This window comes from Mixophyes fleayi, chromosome 4, assembly GCF_038048845.1.
Source record: "Mixophyes fleayi isolate aMixFle1 chromosome 4, aMixFle1.hap1, whole genome shotgun sequence".
NCBI lineage: Eukaryota > Metazoa > Chordata > Amphibia > Anura > Limnodynastidae > Mixophyes > Mixophyes fleayi.
Genome location: NC_134405.1, coordinates 329269144 through 329290614, shown reverse-complemented (window position 1 = coordinate 329290614; position 21471 = coordinate 329269144). Strand labels below are relative to the sequence as shown.

At 41.0% G+C, this 21471-nt stretch overlaps 1 protein-coding gene across 1 annotated transcript; it reads right to left on the bottom strand.

Annotated features, from left to right (window-relative positions):
- Positions 1-427: 427 nt before the first annotated feature.
- On the bottom strand, positions 428-21437 carry DENND11 (DENN domain containing 11). The gene is made up of 9 exons (XM_075210355.1): positions 21164-21437; positions 13706-13805; positions 12430-12588; positions 10972-11125; positions 9686-9824; positions 8570-8701; positions 6911-7061; positions 6600-6671; positions 428-5255 (listed from the first exon to the last, which is right to left on the bottom strand). The coding sequence occupies exons 1-9, from the start codon at positions 21372-21374 to the stop codon at positions 5060-5062; spliced, it is 1314 nt and encodes a 437-aa protein (XP_075066456.1). The 5' UTR covers positions 21375-21437; the 3' UTR covers positions 428-5059.
- Positions 21438-21471: the final 34 nt, after the last annotated feature.

The window sequence follows — 21471 nt, the reverse complement described above, 5'->3', positions numbered from 1 at the left end:
CTGGACAATGCAGTACAGAAATCTCTCGATTTTAGTAAGACGGAATGTTCCAAAGACGCATCAGATCACCTTGCGGCCAATTGAATTGCCCCCTTATGATGCAATAAAGTAAAATGTTAAAAATGACAAAACATTGATTACTTTATATAGCCACTGTAAACAGACTTATGTCATTTATCCATGTTCAAGTATAAATATTTGCCTATCAAGAGTACCTGTATTAAAAGTGTCCTATCGAGGGAATAGGCTCCATATTATCACTAATAACTCAGATTACTGCCCTGAGTGACCAGTATATTTTTCTGTACAGCATTAGATCAGGGACTTTACATAACACCCATATATATATATATATATATCTACCTCATCCACATCTATATCCAGTAATCAGTATATTAGAATTGGCATTGAATGAGAGTCTGTGCAATTCGAGAACAAAAATATTTTATCATATGTACAGTTATTAATTCTCCCACAAAGGTCTGAACATTTCAACAACTATTTACCACAGAAACCACAACATGGAAAAAAAACAAATGTAGATTACAAACGAAAGTAAAAGGAAAACTGAATTTTAAATAGAATTTGCCGATAGTAATGACCATGTTTATTCAGGGTTTTAATTAATTAAGCAACTTTTGCCAAGCAGCCGTTACAGGGTACCTCAGACACTGGAGGCAGCCTATCAAACCACTAGGAATTACTGACATCACTGAGGAAGCGGTCACAGAGTGATATTATTGGTTCCCAGTGAATGCACATGAAGATCAGTTCAGTGAACAACATGGCTGCCTCTCCTCTAAAGCGCCACATTTCTACTTATACTGCACTCCTGCTATGTGCTAGACATTCATTATTTTTACTAATAATTTACTAAAACCTATGGATTGGTGTAAGTAGAGCCGATTGGCTGGCTGGCTGGCTTGTGCAGCTTAACCAATCAGCTCCCATGACAAGTGCCCAACTTACTTCTCCTAGATGCCAAATGGACCCATTACAGGTGCTGGCAGGGGTGAAATCCCTTTACCCCCGTGTCCTGGGCATGGAGCCTTCTCTGTCATACTAGTGGGAGGTGGGGAATTGGGAAAATATAGCTTGTAGGTAGAGATCATCATTTATATCGCTCTCATTTCTGCAGCGATGTACAGAGAATATTTGTCATTCACATCAGTTCCTGCGCCTTTAGAACTTACCCTCTAAAATTCCCTTAGACATACACAGATAAATACAGACAGAATAGGGTTAATTTTGTCAGCAGCCAGTTAACCTTCCACTATGTTTTTAAAGTGTGGGAGGAAACACACGCAAATATCAGGAGAACATGCAAACTCCACACAGGCGCCCAATCTTACAAAAGCACAGAGTAAAAAGGGAAAATACAACTTCTGCAAAATGCGTCGGCGGCTCAAAAAAAAACTTTGCAGAACATCCCTTGATCATGAAAGGTTTTTGGTATTTGAGAGAAACGCGTTAAGCCACCGTGTTGGGGTAGTACGGTGGCTAAGTGGCTAGCACTTCTGCCTTACAGAACTGGGGTCATGAGTTTAATTCCCGACCATGGCCTTATCTGTGTGGAGTTTGTATGTTCTCCCCATGTTTGCGTGGGTTTCCTCCAGGTGCTCCGGTTTCCTGCCACACTCCAAAAACATACTGGTAGGTTAATTGGGGGGGTGTGTATGTGTTAGAGGATTTAGACTGTAAGCCTCAATGGGGCAGGGACTGGAGTGAGCTCTCTGTACAGCGCTGCGGAATTTGTGGCGCTATATAAATAAAATAGGTGATGATGAAGGTTGATAAAATGCTTGCACTATACCCTAAATTTCATCCTTTATCTACAAGCAAATCTTACAAAATAAATCACATTAACGAGATATATATAATTAACATTTCATGATGCAATTTAGAGCAGACTCCAGTAGTGACATTTTGTCCCAAATTCACAGAAAACAGTTAAAATTTGTCTTTAAATATTACGTTGAAAATGACTTCTAATTTACAAATGCTGCAGCCGACTGTTGTGACTTTGGAAAATGGCCATTTCAAATCTAAAGTGAAAGGTTCTTGCGTTAACACTATGGAGGTAACAATCCAAAATGATTAAACACCATTGTCACAAATGTTGGCGTTAGATCTGGTGGTAATTTGAGTTCATCCAAGTTTTAAAGGTCACTTATTTTCAATGTAGCAGTCTCAAAAATTAACTTTGTCAATATGGAATTACTGCTTAAAAGAAACTTTTCTGAATTTCCATGTAAATATTTAAACCACCAAAATAGAATAACAGTATACATAATAAACACATTTTGTGGCCCAATTATCTTTCTGTAAAAACAAAAGCATGACTGCAATATTACCAACTGGCTATTTCTATACAGAATTAATTACAATCAGCAAATGAATTGGGAAGGGGGGGGGGGGGTAGCCAACTGCAGATGATTTGAGCTTTTTGTACACGCCTATAACTTTTACTAAATACATTGTATTTTCTCACTTTCTGTAATGGTATCCATTGCAGAGGGCACTGCCTAGTTCAACTGTATCCAATAACTGCCTAAAAAATTGATATCTATCCATTATTGCAGTTTTTCAAAATTAAAATATTACACCTTAAGTAGAACCCTAATTACAATTTACACTCCCATACTATTATTGAGAAAAGCAAACACTGTAAAAACTGTCCCTCCCTCTGCGTCATAAATTTAAAACAGTTGTCAGTGAGGGCCGATGGTTGCTGTGACACTGAGCTCATGTGACCACCGAGAGCCAATACAGTGCAGGCTGGCAGTTTGGTGATGTCACAGGATGTTCCTCCAGAGGACATGACCGGTTCTCTCTCTCTCTTTATCACTCAGGATTAGTTGCCGAGAAGATACACATTACTATAGGACTAAAAAAAGCATAGAGGAGAACTGAAAATAAAAATCAATGAATTTAGTAAAAGTTGCATTAAGGCATGTACAGGACAAAACAATAAAAAAAATAGAAAACCTGCTTTAACAAGTAACTTATGTTTGTGGAGTGATCGTAATAAAACCAGAACATTGATTTATCCAAGCAAGGGTGGGAAGGGGGGTTAGAAATAATAAAACTTCCTATTTATATAACAATCCTGTAATCCAGTGATAGATTTTCTTTAATCACGCTGTATTGATCATTTAATTAAATTAGCATTCATTTCAAACAAGAAACGTTTTTTTTTTTCCATTCACTTCTTTACAAATAATTCAAGTTACATATAGAGGTTTACAAAAAAAAAACGCAGTACTTCGTCCAGTGGTTGGTGGCTGGGCTCAGAAGCAGCCAGTTTAAAAATTCACTAACCGTGTTTATTATTAAGTTACTCGGTCCTTGTGGTCCCAAAAATAAACTGACGGGAACAGAAGTGGTCTCTGTCAGCAGCCAGCGCAGAAGTCACGATAGATAAAACGTCCGGTATTATGACGATTTCATCGCTAACAGTCCTCATTCGGAAATGTAAACGCCCAGGACACAGGTTCAATACATACAGGTTGCAAACAAAGGTCTTTAGAAACATATAACGTGTAAGCTGCGAAGATCTGAACTCGGAGTCCGTAAATAGAGTGGGGAGGAGAGAGGAGGTGTAGCGGATTCACTAAGCTACACTGACATCTGTCAGAACAGGACAGACAGCTCACACATTAAATGACTACACTAGCGCAGATTTATAATTTAGCTTAAAAACCATGAATAATGTTTGTGGGGCCCCACGTATATAAGCTACACAAGTTCACTTTGGTCCAAGTAACATGGTTCTCTTAAAGTTGGAATTAACTATAGACAAAAAATAACGGGGAGGTGGTGTAACCTTGGTCGATTGAAACCACTATCCGTGGGTACATTGGGGACGTGTATAAAAACTGGTGCACAGGTGAGTGTAAAAATGTGATGTAGCTCATAGTAACCTATCAACAGATTTACTTTCAGTTTCTAAGCGGTGGAAGAACAAGTTGGATATATAAACTTCATTTTATACATCACAATCTTCCTGCATCACAGTGACAGATCCCATACATCACTAATCTGTTCTGAGGGGGACCCTGCTCCTTCCACTATATAACTCTCAGTCTGTGGCTTCCTGCTGCCTCCATTCTCCTCCTCACATCATGTCACTGCCCCTGTCACATGCAGCCCTGTCCTCACTGACACATCACTCATCTCCTGTTATACTCTGTGCTGCTGGGGGACCCATCATCATCATCAGCTATTTATATAGCGCCAATAATTCCGCAGCGCTGTACAGAGAAGTCACTCACATCAGTCCCTGCCACATTGGAGCTTATAGTCTAAATTCCCTAACATACACAGATACACGGCTAGGGTTAATATTTGTTAGGAGCCAATTAACATACTTGTATGTTTTTTTGGGAGTACCGTGCAGAACAATGACAACACAGTGACAAACACATTTTAAAATGACAATCTGATTGGTTGCTACGGGTAACAGCAACTTTTTTTTTTTTTTTACAGTTATCTGTGCACCAGTTTTCATAAACAGCAGCAACGGCACCACATTAAAGGCTTCAGGAAAGTGTTTATGTGCATTTCATTAATTAAATACACTTGTTTCTTGGCGAGAGATCAATTACTCCCATCCAGCTTAGATACAAAGCTGCTCCAATATTTACACGGTCAGTGTCGCTACGCGTCGTCTTTTATCATAAAATCTGTTCTGCCTAGTTCCAGATCTTTACAGCGGACCAGCCAACTATGCGCCATGGAGCAGCCATTTTGTGCCTGAACCAAAATTCTTCCTATCAATATACTAGGAACTAGTGAAACCACAAAGGCACGCGTCGTCATGGATATGGTCTCACAGCACAAAATGGCCGCCTCCAGTGTGCGCAGGCAGCGAGTACACTGATGGATCTATCTATCTGTAACCACACTCCTGCAATGTTATTATTGCATGTCTCACGTGCGACATAATCCACAGTCCGTTCCGGTTCTGCCAAGGGAAACGCGATTCCCCCGACCTCTGCGGGTGTCGGGATATTTACACAAGACAAACAGCTCGCCCGAGTCCTGTGCGGGGGGGGTGTCAGGGGCAGCAGGGGTTGTCAATGACCAGCATAACGTCAAATCCATAGACTTCCAGCAGGTCCAGGAGGAAGTTACGGTCACCCTGTGGGTCCAGGCCCATGCTGCGGGCGTGGTCGGCAGTCAGAGTCTTATCTTGGCTGGATGCCACCTCTAAAAGGGTCTGGAAGATCCGGTTATTCTGCTCCATGAAGAATCTGCAGGACAAGACCAAGACTGCATTTAATACGTGTGTGTGTGTGTGTGTGTGTGTGTGTGTGTGTGTGTGTGTGTGTGTGTGTGTGTGTGTGTGTGTGTGTGTGTGTGTGTGTGTGTGTGTGTGTGTGTGTGTGTGTGTCGTTATTACAATGCGCTAAATGCATCCGATTATTAGACTGTCAATGTGCCCTCAACAACCCATTTGTTATTTAAATAACCTTTCCCTGCAAAACTAAGGCTAGGTACACCGTGGCCCGATTATTGCACGAAAAACCCCTAATCAGCCGACGTCCGACCGATTGGTCAGATATCGTGAGTGTGTATAGTGAAGCAATGATCTAAAGTCGCCCCAAAGTGCCGATCATCGTTTCAGTTGATTGGTCGCAGTGTTTAATAATTTCCGTCCACTCACCGACCGATCATGTAGCGTGTATGCAGTGCACACGGCTATCAGCCAATAGTGGATCTCAGATTGACAGTTCTCATTCACCTCGTCTGTCTGCTGCTGATCTTGTCCCACTGTCTTTATCGTGATCTACAGTCTCTGTTAACTGTCTGCAGCTGTCAGTGGAGGCACCAGTGGTACGGACTGTGAGACCCCCCCCCCCCCCTTCCTGCCACGGACTGCAAGACCCCCCCCCCCCTTCCTGCCACGGCCAAGGACACTGCTCTTAATGATGTGGGCTGCGCCCCACTCTCTTCCCGGCCATCACATGTCCTCTTAACCCTTTGTGTGCTTCCCATCCTCTGGGATGGGCGAGTGAACACTTGAATGCACTGTAAAGTACAGTCCTCTGCAGAGCATTAGTGAGGACACACAGGGCTAAGTACGGAGAGGTTATGCAGACAGAACCCGGACAGTTGAATGTAGGGGAGGGTGACCCAGCCGTTGTGCTGTGTGTAAGGCTGAGCGTTCAGTCTGTCCCAGAGCAACGAGCAGTGAAAGTGACAGGTTCACCAGATAGGTACGAGATGATGAGCACACAGACCTGCAGGTAATCGGCTCTAGTGTGTACACATATATCGGCATGCTGATCGGGCCTTTTTTTTGGTCTGTCGTTGCTAAATCGTTATCATTTCCTGTAGTGTGTACCGAGCCTAAACCTCCATTCTCCACTTCGGTGCACAGGGCACAATCATGCACCCGAGTCAAACTTAGCAAAAAAAAGGCCCAATCCACCATCTCCGCCCACTGGACAACGCAATCTTCTGCACCCCTGCAAACTTGACCCACAAATCTGTGAAATACCCGTCAAAACTGGTGCATTTACATAGGACCCTTTCACATTAGGTTACCATTTGGAGTGCACATTAATTAACGAGGTGAATGCTGTATTACTCACAGAATGAAGAGATCCTCCTCCTCGCAGGATGTACAGTCCCCGTCCACCTCCTGCGAGTACATAAGCAGCTGCCTGGAAGGAAAGCGAAACCAGTCATCCAAATGGGAACCTGTAGGGCTTCAGGGGTCTATCCGCTATTCTGTCTACATACCCCCCCACCATAATGTCCTTCAGTGAGGACTTACTAAGTATAATCATCAACACACCAACCACAAGGTACAACAGAGATAGTCTCCAAGGAACACAGGGATAGTAAGAGTTGGGTACATGACTAAGTCGGACATTAGTCTGCCCAGAAAACAAGGAGTCACCTCTGGTCATTGAGCCGCCGATATTTCTCTTTGTCTGCGCTGTTGATCCTCAGAAGGGGCTGGAGATGTTCCAGGTGGGTCTTCACATTTTGGTTGTCTACGTAAACATCGTAGAGGTCCTGCTTCTGCTCAAAGATCTTCTCCGTCGTGCCTGGAGAGACAACACCAGGAGGTTGAGCGAGTCGGGAGCAGCAGAGGACTACACAACTCTCATCAGTCGTACTAGGAGGAAAGCTACAAACGTGCGCTGTAAAAATGCTAAAAGTGCACCGATACAGTTCACTGGCCGGACATCTCTTATAGTGTCACCCTTATTATTATAAAGTTAATCATAGTGTGTTAACTGAATTTGCTGGGATAAATAAACTGCCCTGTATGTAGCTTCACTATATGCTGAATATTACTTCCACACTTACTACATTTGTTCATCATATGAACATCTATAAAAATAGACACTTTATAACCAAAACCACAAAAAAAAAGAAAAAGGTACAATGTAGACATTTACTTTAGTCGAGCTCAAGGGATGTATGTGCTAGACACAGGGGCGGATCTAGAGAATACTGCTTTCCGGGGCGATGTAGGGGGGGGGGGGGGGGGGGGGGGGGGGGGATTTAGGCCCCGCCCCCTTTTTGACATCTGAGGCTGCATACTATGTGCAGGTCCGTTCAGCAGTGACAGGCAGGGACAGTGTGCTGCCCGGATGCTCTGATTGTGTTTAAAACACAATCAGAGCGGCCGGGCAGCACGCTGGCCCTGCCTGTCACTGCTGCATGGACCTGCACATAATGTGCAGCCGCCGGCAGCAAGCCCCTGCTAGGGGGCCCCGATCGCCCCCCCCCCCCCCCCCTGGATCCGCCACTGGCTAGACATAGATCCGTGAATTTGTTTATAGCCTTCAGACAGGTTGTCTGTTCGCTACCATATTTTCAGGTATATCTGGACATGGCTATGAGCCTAATGAAATCATACCCCGCCCTCACTGTCGCATGTCCCCTGACATTAGGCCACACCTCTACTGTACTCTATTTTTATACAGTAAATCCTTGCAACTTATATTAAGAAATAGAAAAAAGTGTGGAAATAAAAATATACAGTTAGAGCCCGTTTTATATAATTTACAGGTTCATACGGATACTGCTTGGAACAACTTAAACGGAGCAGCCCCCAGCGGAGTATCTTGCACCTCTCTCTAGCTTACAGCTCCTGCTTTTTATCTTTTCCAATAAAAACTTTATTGAAAAGGTTAAAAATACAATAAGATAACTGTGTAAACACTATAAAACTTGCAATGTGCAATATAACAGTTGTGCTGGCAGAAGAACATGAAAGCGAGAGGTTAAATACAGCTCCTGTTCTTAAATAAAGGGGGGCAGTGACCAAAACGGTCAAACCTTGTACAAAAGGTCAAGGCTCTTACAGAGGAACCGTGATCCTGCACCCACGGCAATTCCAAACAAGTCAAACATTATATATTGGTAACATTGATTACAGCAACATGTTTTCACGATATTGTCCCTTCTCTGAACACATTTCATGAAAACAAATTTCTAAATAATCTAAATTTTCCCTTATACTACTGAAATGAACACTAAATATGTAACAAACACCAAGGTGCCTTCCTGCAGTGCAAATACTCTACGAGTTGTGGATACGCACAGGCTACGTAGGAAACCTCCTCATCCAGGGTCTCTATATCCGCCACATTTACATAGAAGAAAGGCTTGGACTCCGGAGCCGAGACTCCGACACCTGGTAAAGTGACATTGGCGAGACAGCAACAGCAGTAAACTGCACAAGGAGGGAGAAAAAAAATAAATAACATAAATAATAAGAAATAATAAAAACACAAAAGAATAACACAAATGTAGCAGTAATGTGACCCTATAAAAAGTTATATTTCCATCTCCTCAGGTTCTGACCTCTTAATTTGTTTTATTCTAACCAGCACCACATATTCCATGAGAACCAATGTTTATCCAACCCTCTACTTGTCGTCGTCCCCCCTCAAAAAAAAAAAAAAAAGTCATGTGACCTTCAGCATGGCACGTGGAATAAAAGAGATGGGATTAAGTGGCTCACTTATAAAACGGAGGTATATATCAATTGTCCCATTTTATTCAGTTTAGTCCATATTGCCCACTTTATTTTATTTTTTAAAGATTTATTCCTAGAGACCAGTCCCCACAACCAAAGCAACGTGGACAGTTACAAAATATATAAAAAAGCAAAAATATAAAAAATGTTTAATATTTGCAGGCGTAAGTAAAAAAAAAAAAAAGTGTTAACGGGGGGGGGGGGGGGGGATTAGCGGATATTGTCAATAAAATAGATACAAAAAATAAAGTCAAACTACATTTTAACATTTTTTTTAAAATTACTTTGCCAAAAAGAAAATATAAAATGTGAAAACTTTCAATGGTTTGATCTAAGCAAGTGAAAATATTCAGCAGTATATCTTGTGTGAACATGGCATTAGAAACCCTCACCGCCCTAACGTACAGGGCATAGGCTGTTCTATACAAGATGGAGGAGCTTAGGCTGTATCTATACGACGTATAGTCAGACTACACTACCACAGGGAAAAATACAACTTGTTTGACAATAGTGCAGATAAATGCACGACCTACTGTTACCCATAGCAACCAGTTATTAGCTTTCACCAACATCCAAAAGCAGCCGATTGGTTGCTAAGGGTTACAGCACATAGTAAATAAGCCACTTAAAGTCATATTTCCTATAGTAGAGCTAGCACTCAGATAACAGTCCAGTTACCTCTGTAGCAGACCACACCCACAGGAGGCGGCGAGAAAATCAGGATACGTTTCCGCAGTAACGCGAACTTCCACAGGACAAAGATCTGCTCCCCGAAAAACTTAATGAACTGAGACATGCAGCCAGCGGGGTGGGTGATCTGCAACCGGGGGGGGGAGACAAGGACTTATTAACCAGTTCATTTCTCAGTGAATATTCATCTAGGCATTCAATTCAAGCAGCCTGAGAGCGCCGCTCAGAACATTTCTGTTTTATTAAAGGCGATTGTCACTTTAAGAGACCGATGTCCTACGGATTGGTTTCCCTTGGATACGTCAGATAAACTCAGGTCTGTGCATTGTATCTAGACAGATCTGTGGTCGTCAATCAATGTCATGAATGACGACATGGCCTTTGTATACAAATTATAATATTAATAACTAAAGGGCAAAAGGGGTTTTAAAATTGCTTTCTGGGACACTTCTGAAAGTGGAGTTCTCCTTTAAGAAGACAAAAATTGGATTTATTTTTTTTACTCGTCACAAAATTATATTTCCTGGAACAGAAAGCCTACATATGTAATAAAAACAACAACTATACTAAACTCCACATACAGGCAAATATTCATGAGCTATCACTAGATCTGCGCGCTACGATACGCTTGTGTAAATGAAAGGGTCATAGTCACAGACTAGAAGAACAGCTCGGTACATGCACAACATACTTTCTACAAAGAAACGTTTGCAATGTTGATCAGGCAGCTTAACAGGTTACTAACGCTGCAATAACGCAGAGTGCGGGGGAGAAGGACACAGGGTAAGAACGATCACAAATCTGACGATTCTCGGGATCGTTGATTAAATTTAATAAGAACGTTAGAGCTACATGACTGACCGCACTTATAGGACCCAGACGTGTCATAAGAGATCTGGGGGGAAATGTATCAAGCCGAGAGTTTTCCGGCGGGTTTGAAAAACCAATCAGATTCTAGCTATCATTTATTTAGTACATTCTACAAAATGACAGCTAGAATCTGATTGGTTGCTATGGGCAACATCTACACTTTTTGAAACTCGCAGGTTAGTAAATATACCCCTAAGTGTCTCTTTACCGTGAAACCGTATTTGTAATTAAGTTGTCATAAGCTGCCCTCTAACTGTGCAAAACAGTTTCCAAATTAACTTACTAGACAGGTTTCCAGATCTAAAAATAAAAAATACATTTGAGATTTTTTTTCCCCAATAATAATAATAATAATAATATCCTGCTATAAAATGTTTTAGAACGTGGTCTACGGGGAGTCTGACCTTCATCTCCGGGTACAGATGTTTGTGTATGGAGGACAGCCAGTGTACGGTAGGTTGGCAGGACTGGGCAGTGACTCCGGCAGGTAGGACCCCCTTCTTGTCTTCATAGAAGGCCTCCAGTGGGGTGTAGTGACCAGGGATCTCCAGCTGGTGCCTGCACCATAGGACACAGAGAGAGGTCGGTGTGATAGAGGTGACTATGTCTGCTCCACATCAATTATACAATGCTGTAATTATCTATAGGATAATGTCTGCTCTAGATCTCTAGGACCTCAAAACAGCAGATTTGTTTCAAAACAAAAGTGTAGTGGAGTATTTTCTTCCATCTCCATTACTAGAAAGTAAGCCAATGACCAAAAGGTTGCCGAGATGGAACAGTAAAAGAAAGTACATGTCTGCAAACGCGCTTTTAATATCCATTAATAGTTCTCAGACCTCCCTGTTAATGTCCCTGTGTTTGAATTCACCAATCTGCAAATAGCACATTATGTTACCTAGGAGAATGTAAGCCAGTCATTCAGTCAGGAATCTCTAGTGTTCTGTATACCAGACCTCCCCTACGTCTACAATCAGATATCATGCAATGTTAAGGTACTGGGGTCCCCTTAAAATCTTCAAATTAATGTCAGCAGAATTTAAATTTAGTTAACTACAAACATGAATTAAAGTATTACAAGCACATTACAAATATATATTAAACTCTGCATTAATATATATTTTTCTTTGAGTATGTGCTAATATTCAGTTTTGCTTTCTTATTTTATTATTGTTTAAAAATATATAGGACTCTATTTAATAATATTTGACTTTTCCCGGCCACAGAAAATCACCTATTTCCGCAATCGATAAAATCACTGAAGCAGAAAAGCGATACTGGTTCGGAGTGGTAAGAGTTAACACTAGGGGGTAATTTTATTTTTCTGTATTCACCTCATTTGTCACTAAATAAAACAATTGATTATTTAAGTATTCACCACAATGTTGGATGGGGGCTGTCGGTGAAGAGAATTTTATAATGATTACACAGATTCTCGATAGAACGGACAGGATCCCTCTGGGACAACGGCTGTTTGGATATTTTAAAAAAACAAGCAAAAATAAACAAACAAACACCCAACAGATAATTTTATATCCTGCACCATTCATGTTGCCCTCTAATCAGTGATGGAAGATCTTTGATACTCATGATGAAGCTCTTATTTGGAAATGCACTATCCACCCACCTACACATGTAGACTCCAATTAATTACGTGCCCCTCAGAAGACAACGTATAACACCAGGGGTTTATATTTAGGTGTCTCAGAAAAAGTGGTAAATACTTACCTAATCAATTGTTGCCTTTTTTATTTGTAATTAGGAAAAAGCTTTAGATTTGAAATGACATTTAACTACACTACTGCCCCTGTCTGCACCAGAACTACATTGATCTCTATCCTCATCTCCAGGACGCTGCTCACCTGACTTGATTTTCCAGAAAGTGCATGTAACGATACAGGAGTGTGTAGGAGGGCGACAGGATCCCCACAGACTTCATGCGAGCCCCTCTCTCCAGCTCACTCTCCACCGGCATGTTGGCGAAGCACGCCAGACCGAAATAGCAGCCTTTACGAAAGTAACTGAGAAGGAAAAACAGAGCACAAACATTACTTTGCTGACTGTAAGCGTACCCACCACAGGCTACGGCGGAGGCGGCCATTCTGTGCGTTAGACTGCGTTCTCAAGAGTATCGGGTTCATGTCGTAATAGACCATAAAACAGCCACCTACTCTGTGTGCAACCAATGAGTACACCAACAGTATCCGATGAGATGTCGCATTGCAATCAAACTACTTATATCATGATAAGCAAATGTAATGAAGACAGATTCAGCAGGAAATCTACTGTTAAAAAAGAAAGATAGTCAGTGCCATCATTATTATTACTGTCGTTGATTTGTAAGGCGCCATATAATAGCTGTGATTGTGCGTTTGTGTGGATTACATAGGTGGGAGTAGGGCAAGTTCTATTAAAGAGATGGATTTCCACAGAGCATTTATGAAGGACGTGGCAAGAGTACCATTAGTGGGTAGTACCACGGATGAGACCAGGTCTTTTTGTTGAGAGAAACTAAACTATAATCATAGTTCTCATCTTTACAGTTAATTTGACAACTACTCATTTAAACAAATGTGCGTGTTACTTTTAAGTATTTGTACTGTGCAATTCTACCGCAGCCATTCTTACCAGTTATATTAAGATACAGACTAGTAACTCGGCACATTCGCATGAAATATAAATGCTCATTAGTTTGAATCCTGAAGTTCTTCTACAAAAGCAGCTACAGAATGTTAAATGCTGTGAAGCGTATAAATGGAGAGCGCGTTTAAATAATGTATTGAAATGAATATCAAGTTCAGAAGCAGAAAATTATACTGGCAAATATTTGCCTTTTCTTGTATAAATATTTTATGATCTTATCCACGGACTGCACACATCATCCGTGAATAGGTTATGTTCATACAGCCTTCTGACAAGCGGCTTAAGTCAGTAACTGACGCAAGATCACATTGCGCGTCAGGATGCAAAGGGTTCTGGGTAATTTGGAAAAGACGACAAAGGGATTACAGCAAAATTAAACACGTAACAGCCAATAGAATAAAAAGTAATAAGAATTATAGTAATACAATATGTTTAAGAGCTAAACCTAGTATTTGGCTATACTGTCTATATTTTTCGACTTATTCGGCCACTTACATAAAATCCGACTGGACTCTGTGGGACCCACTGGCCATAGATTTGAATTCCACCCCTTCCAAGTCCATGTCCTGAGGTAGACACCACTCCACAATATTCCCTGGGGGTAAACATAAAAGCCAGTTAGACGCGTAGGACCAGATTAGGGAGATCGCTCCACCTGACATCTGGTAAATCTTTCAACAAAGACAAACCCTAAGATAAAACAGTATTGATTACTCGGAAGACATTATTATATTGAATCAGGAATGAAAGAAATGCAACATCCAGTTGAGAATTGATCGGGCAGTGAAGAATATTGTTAAATGCCAACATATAACGTAGTACTGTACAGATTGGATACAAAGCAAATATACATGGATAGCGTTAGGGACTCCTATGGGTAAATTTATCAAGCTGCTCGTTTCCGGCAGATCTGAAAGTAGAGATGTTGCCTATAGCAACCATATTCTAGTTATCATTTAATTAATATATTCTACAATTCTAGAATCTGATTGGTTGCTATAGGCAACATCACTTTTCAAACCCACTGGAAACGAACAGTTTGATAAATTTACCCCCTAGGGCCCTAGGCAGTGTTGGCTAACCTGTGACACCCCAGGTGTTGTGAGACTACAAGTCCCAGCATTCCCTTCCAGCAATTAGCTGCTATTTATATGCAAAGCATGCTGGGACTTGTAGTTTCACAACCCCTGGAGTGTCACAGCAATGCATGAGTAAAGATGACCGTTGCCTTGACGACAATGATCAATGTACTTTAGAATTTGTCCCTAAACATCCCTGTGTGTTTTATTTAAATATACACCAGTATTAGTTCCATAGTTTAATGCTGAATGAGTCTACACAATGTATATGGTAGAAGCTAATATAGATTACAAATGAGTGTGTAATATATTATAGAATTGTATTAGGTCATGTTAAGAGTTCATCATCATCAGCTATTTATATAGCGTCACTAATTCCATAGCGCTGTACAGAGACCTCACATCAGTCCCTGTCCCATTGGAGCTTACAGTCTAAATTCCCTAACATACACGCACACACAGACTAAGGTCAAAATAATAGCAGCCAATTAACCTACCAGTGTGTTTTTGGAGTGTGGGAGGAAACCGGAGCACCCGGAGGAAACCCACGCAAACACGGGGAGAGCATACAAACTCCACACAGATAAGGTCCTGGTCGGGAATCGTACTCATGAACCCAGCGCTGTGAGGCAGAAGTGCTAACCGCTGAGCCAACGTGCTGACCAGTAATATATTTATTAACAGTTAGTGCATACCTAAAGTTGCCGCCGAATGTAGAAAGCAAAATGCGCACACAAGCGGCTAAATTTTGCGCATGGTCATAGGATTTGACCTGGTGGGGGAATCATGTAAAGCCTTTCCAGCTTCGTGGTGCCCATAGGAACAGGGAAGGTAACGCCATCCTGAATGGAGTCATAATTTACTAACATCGTTGTCCCCATAGACTATTACTGGGAGTGGAGTAACGCACCAAAAGTAGGTTAGTACAGGAGAGATCTCAGACATCTCCAGCGTTAACCTCTTTATGAATTGTGCAGATTGACACAAATACAGCCCTCGACAGAATCAAACCAATAACTCGTGCACTGAGGAAGTAATGCTAACCACTGTGCTGTGTCCTATGTCTGTATAGAGAGTAGCAGTACTGTATTATGATCTTTTACACCTCTGTTTATCGCAGATCACAATAAAAAAAAATTGAAAGTGGCAAAAATAATGTTATGGCAGTTCACTTTTACAGAAAAATAGTATATTTACTAAACTGCGGGTTTGAAAAAGTAGAGATGTTGCCTATAGCAACCAATCAGATACTAGCTGTCATTTTGTAGAATGCACTAAATAAATGAAAGCTAGAATCTGATTGGTTGCTATAAGCAACATCTCCACTTTTTCAAACCCGCAGTTTAGTAAATATACCCCAAAGTGTTTTGCACCTTCAGACGATCTGAATGTAATTACAAGCAACTCTTACTTAATGCAATGCTCATTTTTACAGTTTCCTCCTGGGCTTCTTAGCCATGTATTTATATCACCAGCCAGCGTAGATGCAATTTTATCCAATACCCATAACACAGCTATCCCTGGGAGGGAAGAGACGTACACCACCACTTGGTGAGATAAATAAATGGCTGCGAGAGAAGAATAAAAAGATAAAAGCAATTTAGTAAAACTTACAGGAGGGACCGTAAAGGCCAAAAAATTAAATCTAGTAATGTGAAGGTGTTAAACCCATTTAAACATTGATGAATTCATGTTTCTGCAGCCATTGGGAATTACTATGCAGGAGATCTGGTGTCTCAGGGCACCGGTTATAATAAAAGGAACTTGCTCACTAAATGACTCACTCGTATGATGAAATATTACAAAGCTTACACAACTGTATCCTTTCACTGTACGATGAATTCACTACAGTCATCATAACTAGAACTATCACTAAGAGGAAGCCACAAAGCCATTACTCTGTGTATAACATTGTTTGTTCCCAGGGCCTCTAGGAATACTATAATAATATCAAAGAGAAAGTAAAGCGTTGAAATATATAACCAGAGTTCATGTATTACTGAGCGGAATAATATAAATTAAAATGAATGGAGCAATTATGCTTAACTAAATATGTCCATCATACTCTTACTCCTCTGTGGCAGATTGCCATGTTAGCAGGGAGGAGTTTCTCTATTCGAGCAGACCTAGAGTGACCGACCGCCTTGCAGAAATGCACTATGGTTGATTTATACATGGAGCCAGTGATGTCACAGCAGCTCAAATGACTGCATTCTCTGCTTTTTTGCCTGTACAAGATCTGAGGGGGTGGAGCTTCTACTGCCTGTAATAGAGTTGTGAGGTAATACTTTACTTTTAACCAGAGCTACAGTGTAATGTCAGGATAATGATGAAAGAGATACTTTGCCTTAATGATTCATACCACAAAATGTTAATTTTGGGGTTTAGACCTAAATGTTTGTGTTTCAGACAAAAACACACAAAAAAAAAACAAAAAAAACCCTGAACATCTTTATTTAAAATAGTTGTATTAGTATTTCACAGTCTGTGCTGTATACATATTAACATGCCATGCAACTGGTTGGACTATTAAATCAGGTCAGAAGTTTTCAATGAGGCTTCAAGGTCATAAATGCAAAGAAACTTTTTTTTTTCCCCCTTTTTAAATATGTTTTCTATTTCGTTTATAAAAGCTTCTCTGTCCTCCTGTTTAGCTTCTAAATGCACAATGAATCTATTAAACCGCTCACACATAAGACTCCTAATCCAGGGTTATCGAGAGTCTGATATCTGATCATCAGAATTCTAAGATTAAGATTTTCTGCGGCCAAAACAGAACAAACAAGTCCGGAGGATATCGGACATATGGAGGGATAAATCTATCCTATAGTCCCACAATGGCACTTGTCTTGGGCGGCAATGTTCAAGGGGCTCCAGAGATATAACAATGTCAGAAGCCTTACTTTATCATATATAAATCAGTGACATACACAGTAGACGTGAAAACCAAGTGTAGGGTGGTCCCTGCTCATGAGAGAGCTTACAGTCTAATTGGAAGAGCGCAGAGCTGGAACGAGTGTGGCTCCGAGTGGAGATTGGGACAATCGGGACAGTTTTTTCGGAGAGCATTTAAAGATTTGAAGGCTGCGAGAGTCTGATCAGATGGGGTAGGGAATTCCATAGGCGAGTAGCAGCACAGGAGAAGTCTTATAGGAAAAAGTGAGAGGTGGTTATCACAGGTGGAATTTAGTTCTGGTGTCAAACTTTGAGATCATTTCTGAAGACCTCAAATGACCACACATCTTCCCTGTTAAGTAAAATAGCTGGCTTGTAGATTCTACATTATATAGTCCTGAACGGACATGTAGACTACTGCAAAACTGCCGAGCCAGACAGCAAGACACACTACGGACCTGGCAAACTCAGGGGGACTAAAATCTTAGGATATGTAGAGAGAGAGAGAGAGAGATATAGATATATATATATATATATTATATACACACACAAACACACACACACACATTACTTATAACGTTTTCTCCCTAGCTCACATGTGCTGGAAGCAAACACAGATCCCCCAAGCTAGGGTAACACATTCACCTTCAGTAGTAAATGAACACCGCACACTGTATTTTAGAAGACGTGATTGCTCATCGCCTAGGGGTATGATGTAATCTCACATCCAAATAATCTATCTAAGCAAGGAGTACAGAAACCTTAAATAACCCCAAGGCTTGGAGGAAAATTCACGCACTGGTCTTTTTTTTGTCTTTAAAATAAAGTATTTCTCTTTATCGACCAATTTAACAGATTCTTTTTAATAAACTGGAAGCCTGATAATTCCACCGACACTAAAATATGAGGTTATGTAAAGACACAGGAGTTAAATCTTGTACAGCCAGGAAAATACAATAGATCCCGGGATTGCTGGGGACAAAGGAAAGACAAAGACAGACACAATTCCTGCCGGCGGGTGATAACCCCTCCTCCCAGGTACAGATTGCCAGGAACAGGTGTCAGATAAGATCATACACAGGTAAGACAGGAGTCACAAGACCGGCCACAATGGAGACACGTGTATGACACACCCAGGCAGATGGGATCCTTCCTCCAGCACAGAAATTACTATTAAACCAAACTTGTCAAGAACTAATAAACCATTCATAAAAATAATCTAAAGTTCCGTACATATTGGCTTTTGCTATGTGTTTTATAATGTTCGTAACACCACAAGCACACAGCGTTAATGTACACGTTTAGATACATTTACAAATCCAGGGGATTTTTTTTAACATGCGTCTGTGCCAAAACCAGAAGTTGCTGAAGCCAAACACATTTGAGAAATACACATAATATATTACTAAGAAAATGTTCTCCCCAACAGACACATGAAAACTGCTCTTAATAACATATCATTGTGCTCACATTTATAGGAATAGGAGATTTTAAGTGCACCCACGCACATCAGATGCGTAGAAGTGGAACAGGAAGAGTACAAAAAGCGCACTACAGCGCGAGGCAGAGGCACCTAAAACCCAAATAGGTGTGGTCTCATTTGGTACAATGATTTTTGTTGTCACATCCGTTTACATGTGTTTAACTTGCATTACAAACATTTCTTATATGCAAAATTAGAACACAAAATTGGCACATAGCCATAGTCACAAGTTTGCTTAAGGCTATGAAGCTACAACTTCCGTTTGGCTGGCAGAGAATGCCAATAGTTGTGGCACAGAAAACCTAACACTACGTTAGACCATTACTCAAAGACTCCACTCACAATCCATCTTATATAGGAAAAATATAGGTGTCTAAAACCAGATATATATTCCAAATGCCAAAAACAAAATGAACCAAACATATTTTAGACAATTCAACATATTTTACACCAAGGCATCTGAAGAGTGCTGCTTCTTTCTTAAGGGGTCTTGTACAGGTGACAACCTGGGTAGAGTTTACAAAAGACGACCATTCAAAGTCTATTTTATAATAATAAATACATTTATGAAGAGACAGATTTATTTTATATCAGAGATTCACCCTCTGGTCACATTAAATTGTTGAATAGCTTTTCAAAGTTGACACCCAAATTTTATTGGAGAAAACGTAAGCGTCTTATCACTGGGGTAGTCAGAGGCACATCGGTTTGTCAGACAGTTGCAAAATGCACGTAGGAGACAGGGTTCTACAGCTGTAAGAAGTCTTTGAAAAGATGGGTGTTTCGTCCCATGTGAAAAACAAGAAGTGATGTAACTCTTATCGGCCAATCAAATTCTGTAAAAGTCCTAGCAAAAAATTAAAACAAAACATCTGACATGGGTCACATCATCAGTTCCCTGTGCACCCTTTTTCTATTAATGGCGCCAAAGAAATGACAATGCTATTGCAGCAAATAACAGGCTCTTGTTACCGTCAGGGGGTCTCAAACAATATAACACTGTGAAAAATGGGGTCATATGTGGATATCGAAATTGCACATGCAATACATTACTTACTAGTCTGCATTTAGATACATTGGGTTCTGTTAGGCCCACGTCATGGATTACAATGGGGTAGGAATCTTGTGTACCCCACCATCATTTACTTATATAGCGCCACCGTTTCAGCAGCGCTGTACAGAGAACTCGGTCACATCGATCAGTCCTTGCCCCGTTGGAGCTTACAGTCTAAATTCCCTATCACACACACAGCCAGTTAACCTACCAGTATGTTTTTGGCACATGGGAGGAAACCCACGCAAACACCGGGAGAACATACAAACTCCACACAGATGAGGCCATGGTCGGGAATTGAACTCATGACCCCAGTGCTGTGAGGCAGAAGTGCTAACCAATGAGACACTGTGCTAGCCCAAATGAAAGTGCTTCTAGTAGGATCCAAACAAATTGTGTGAATCACATGGGATCTGTCTATAAATATATAGGGAATAATACAACCTTTACAGTAAATATTTACAAATGTTAGACATCCCCTGACCATTTATATTGTCATTGAACTCCTCAGCAACTTAAATCATCCTTACAATTTACTGTAGAGGATACATCATCTCAATTATATTCATAAACAGAGCCAACATGATTGACACCCTGTACAACAGGGACAAAAGTTACAGTATTTGTGACAGCAGCCAATGGAATAGGGAGAATAGGAACAGGTCATAAAACATTTGGCACGTCAGATTTAAACACTTAAATTGACACAAGTTCCACATATTACACAACACTTCAGAATGAATCACAATAAGACTATAAACAGACACGTGTAAGACACCAGGGATCAACGTACAAATCATATTATAAATAATTATCTATAAAACCTGAAAAAGCCCTGTGGGCATTTTTGTAAACTTGTGTCAGATTGTTGTCCCTGCATGATCCATCCACCCTTCATCTCTGACTAACACCCAACCCCCAAAGAGCCCAGTGTACATTTAATGACACACATGCATATTTTAAAAACACACAATATTTGATTTATTATGAACAGAGTACGAGTATAGAGTTGCACAACATATTTAAGTAAATACCATTAGACTACATAATTACAATACAAGTAAGATGTAATATTTTATATAATAGATTGCATTATCAGAATAAAATACAGATAGGTTGCAAGTTTATTCTAAGCATGCAATACTCTGCATATACTAATGGATACAACCTGCATGTGTATAAATTCACCAATAAAATAGGATATGTAGGTCAAAACAATGACATACACGCATAGAACATTATGGACATATATACATGATCAGCTGTGGACACATTGTAACAAGGATGCAAAATCCTGCAATTGATGTATAATGTGTATTCTGTAGGAGAAGTAACATATTAATAGACATATTATTATTCTATATACTATGCATACAATGTGCACCAGGTGCATGTTACTGGGTACCAATGATGACCACCTGCTCCCTCCCAGCGGTACTTACCGCTCCGTGGATCGAACGTGACCACGAATACTGCCACGATATGATCATCTTCCAGCTGCGGCAGCGGGGACAGTTCTCCCGGGGGCCTGCGGCTCCAGCTGGCCCCGTACCCCCGGGGCCAGCTCTCCCCCTGATCAACCTCCGGGGTAGGGCTGACCCCCGGCCCCTCGGCCCAGTCCAGGAGCGGAGCCCGGTCCGTCCGCCCGGCCATTCCGCTGAGCGCTATCAGCAGCAGCAGCCCGGGCGGCGGAAGTGAGGGGGAGGAGCCTCAGCAGCACTGTGAATAAGCTCTATCTCCAGCGCTGTCT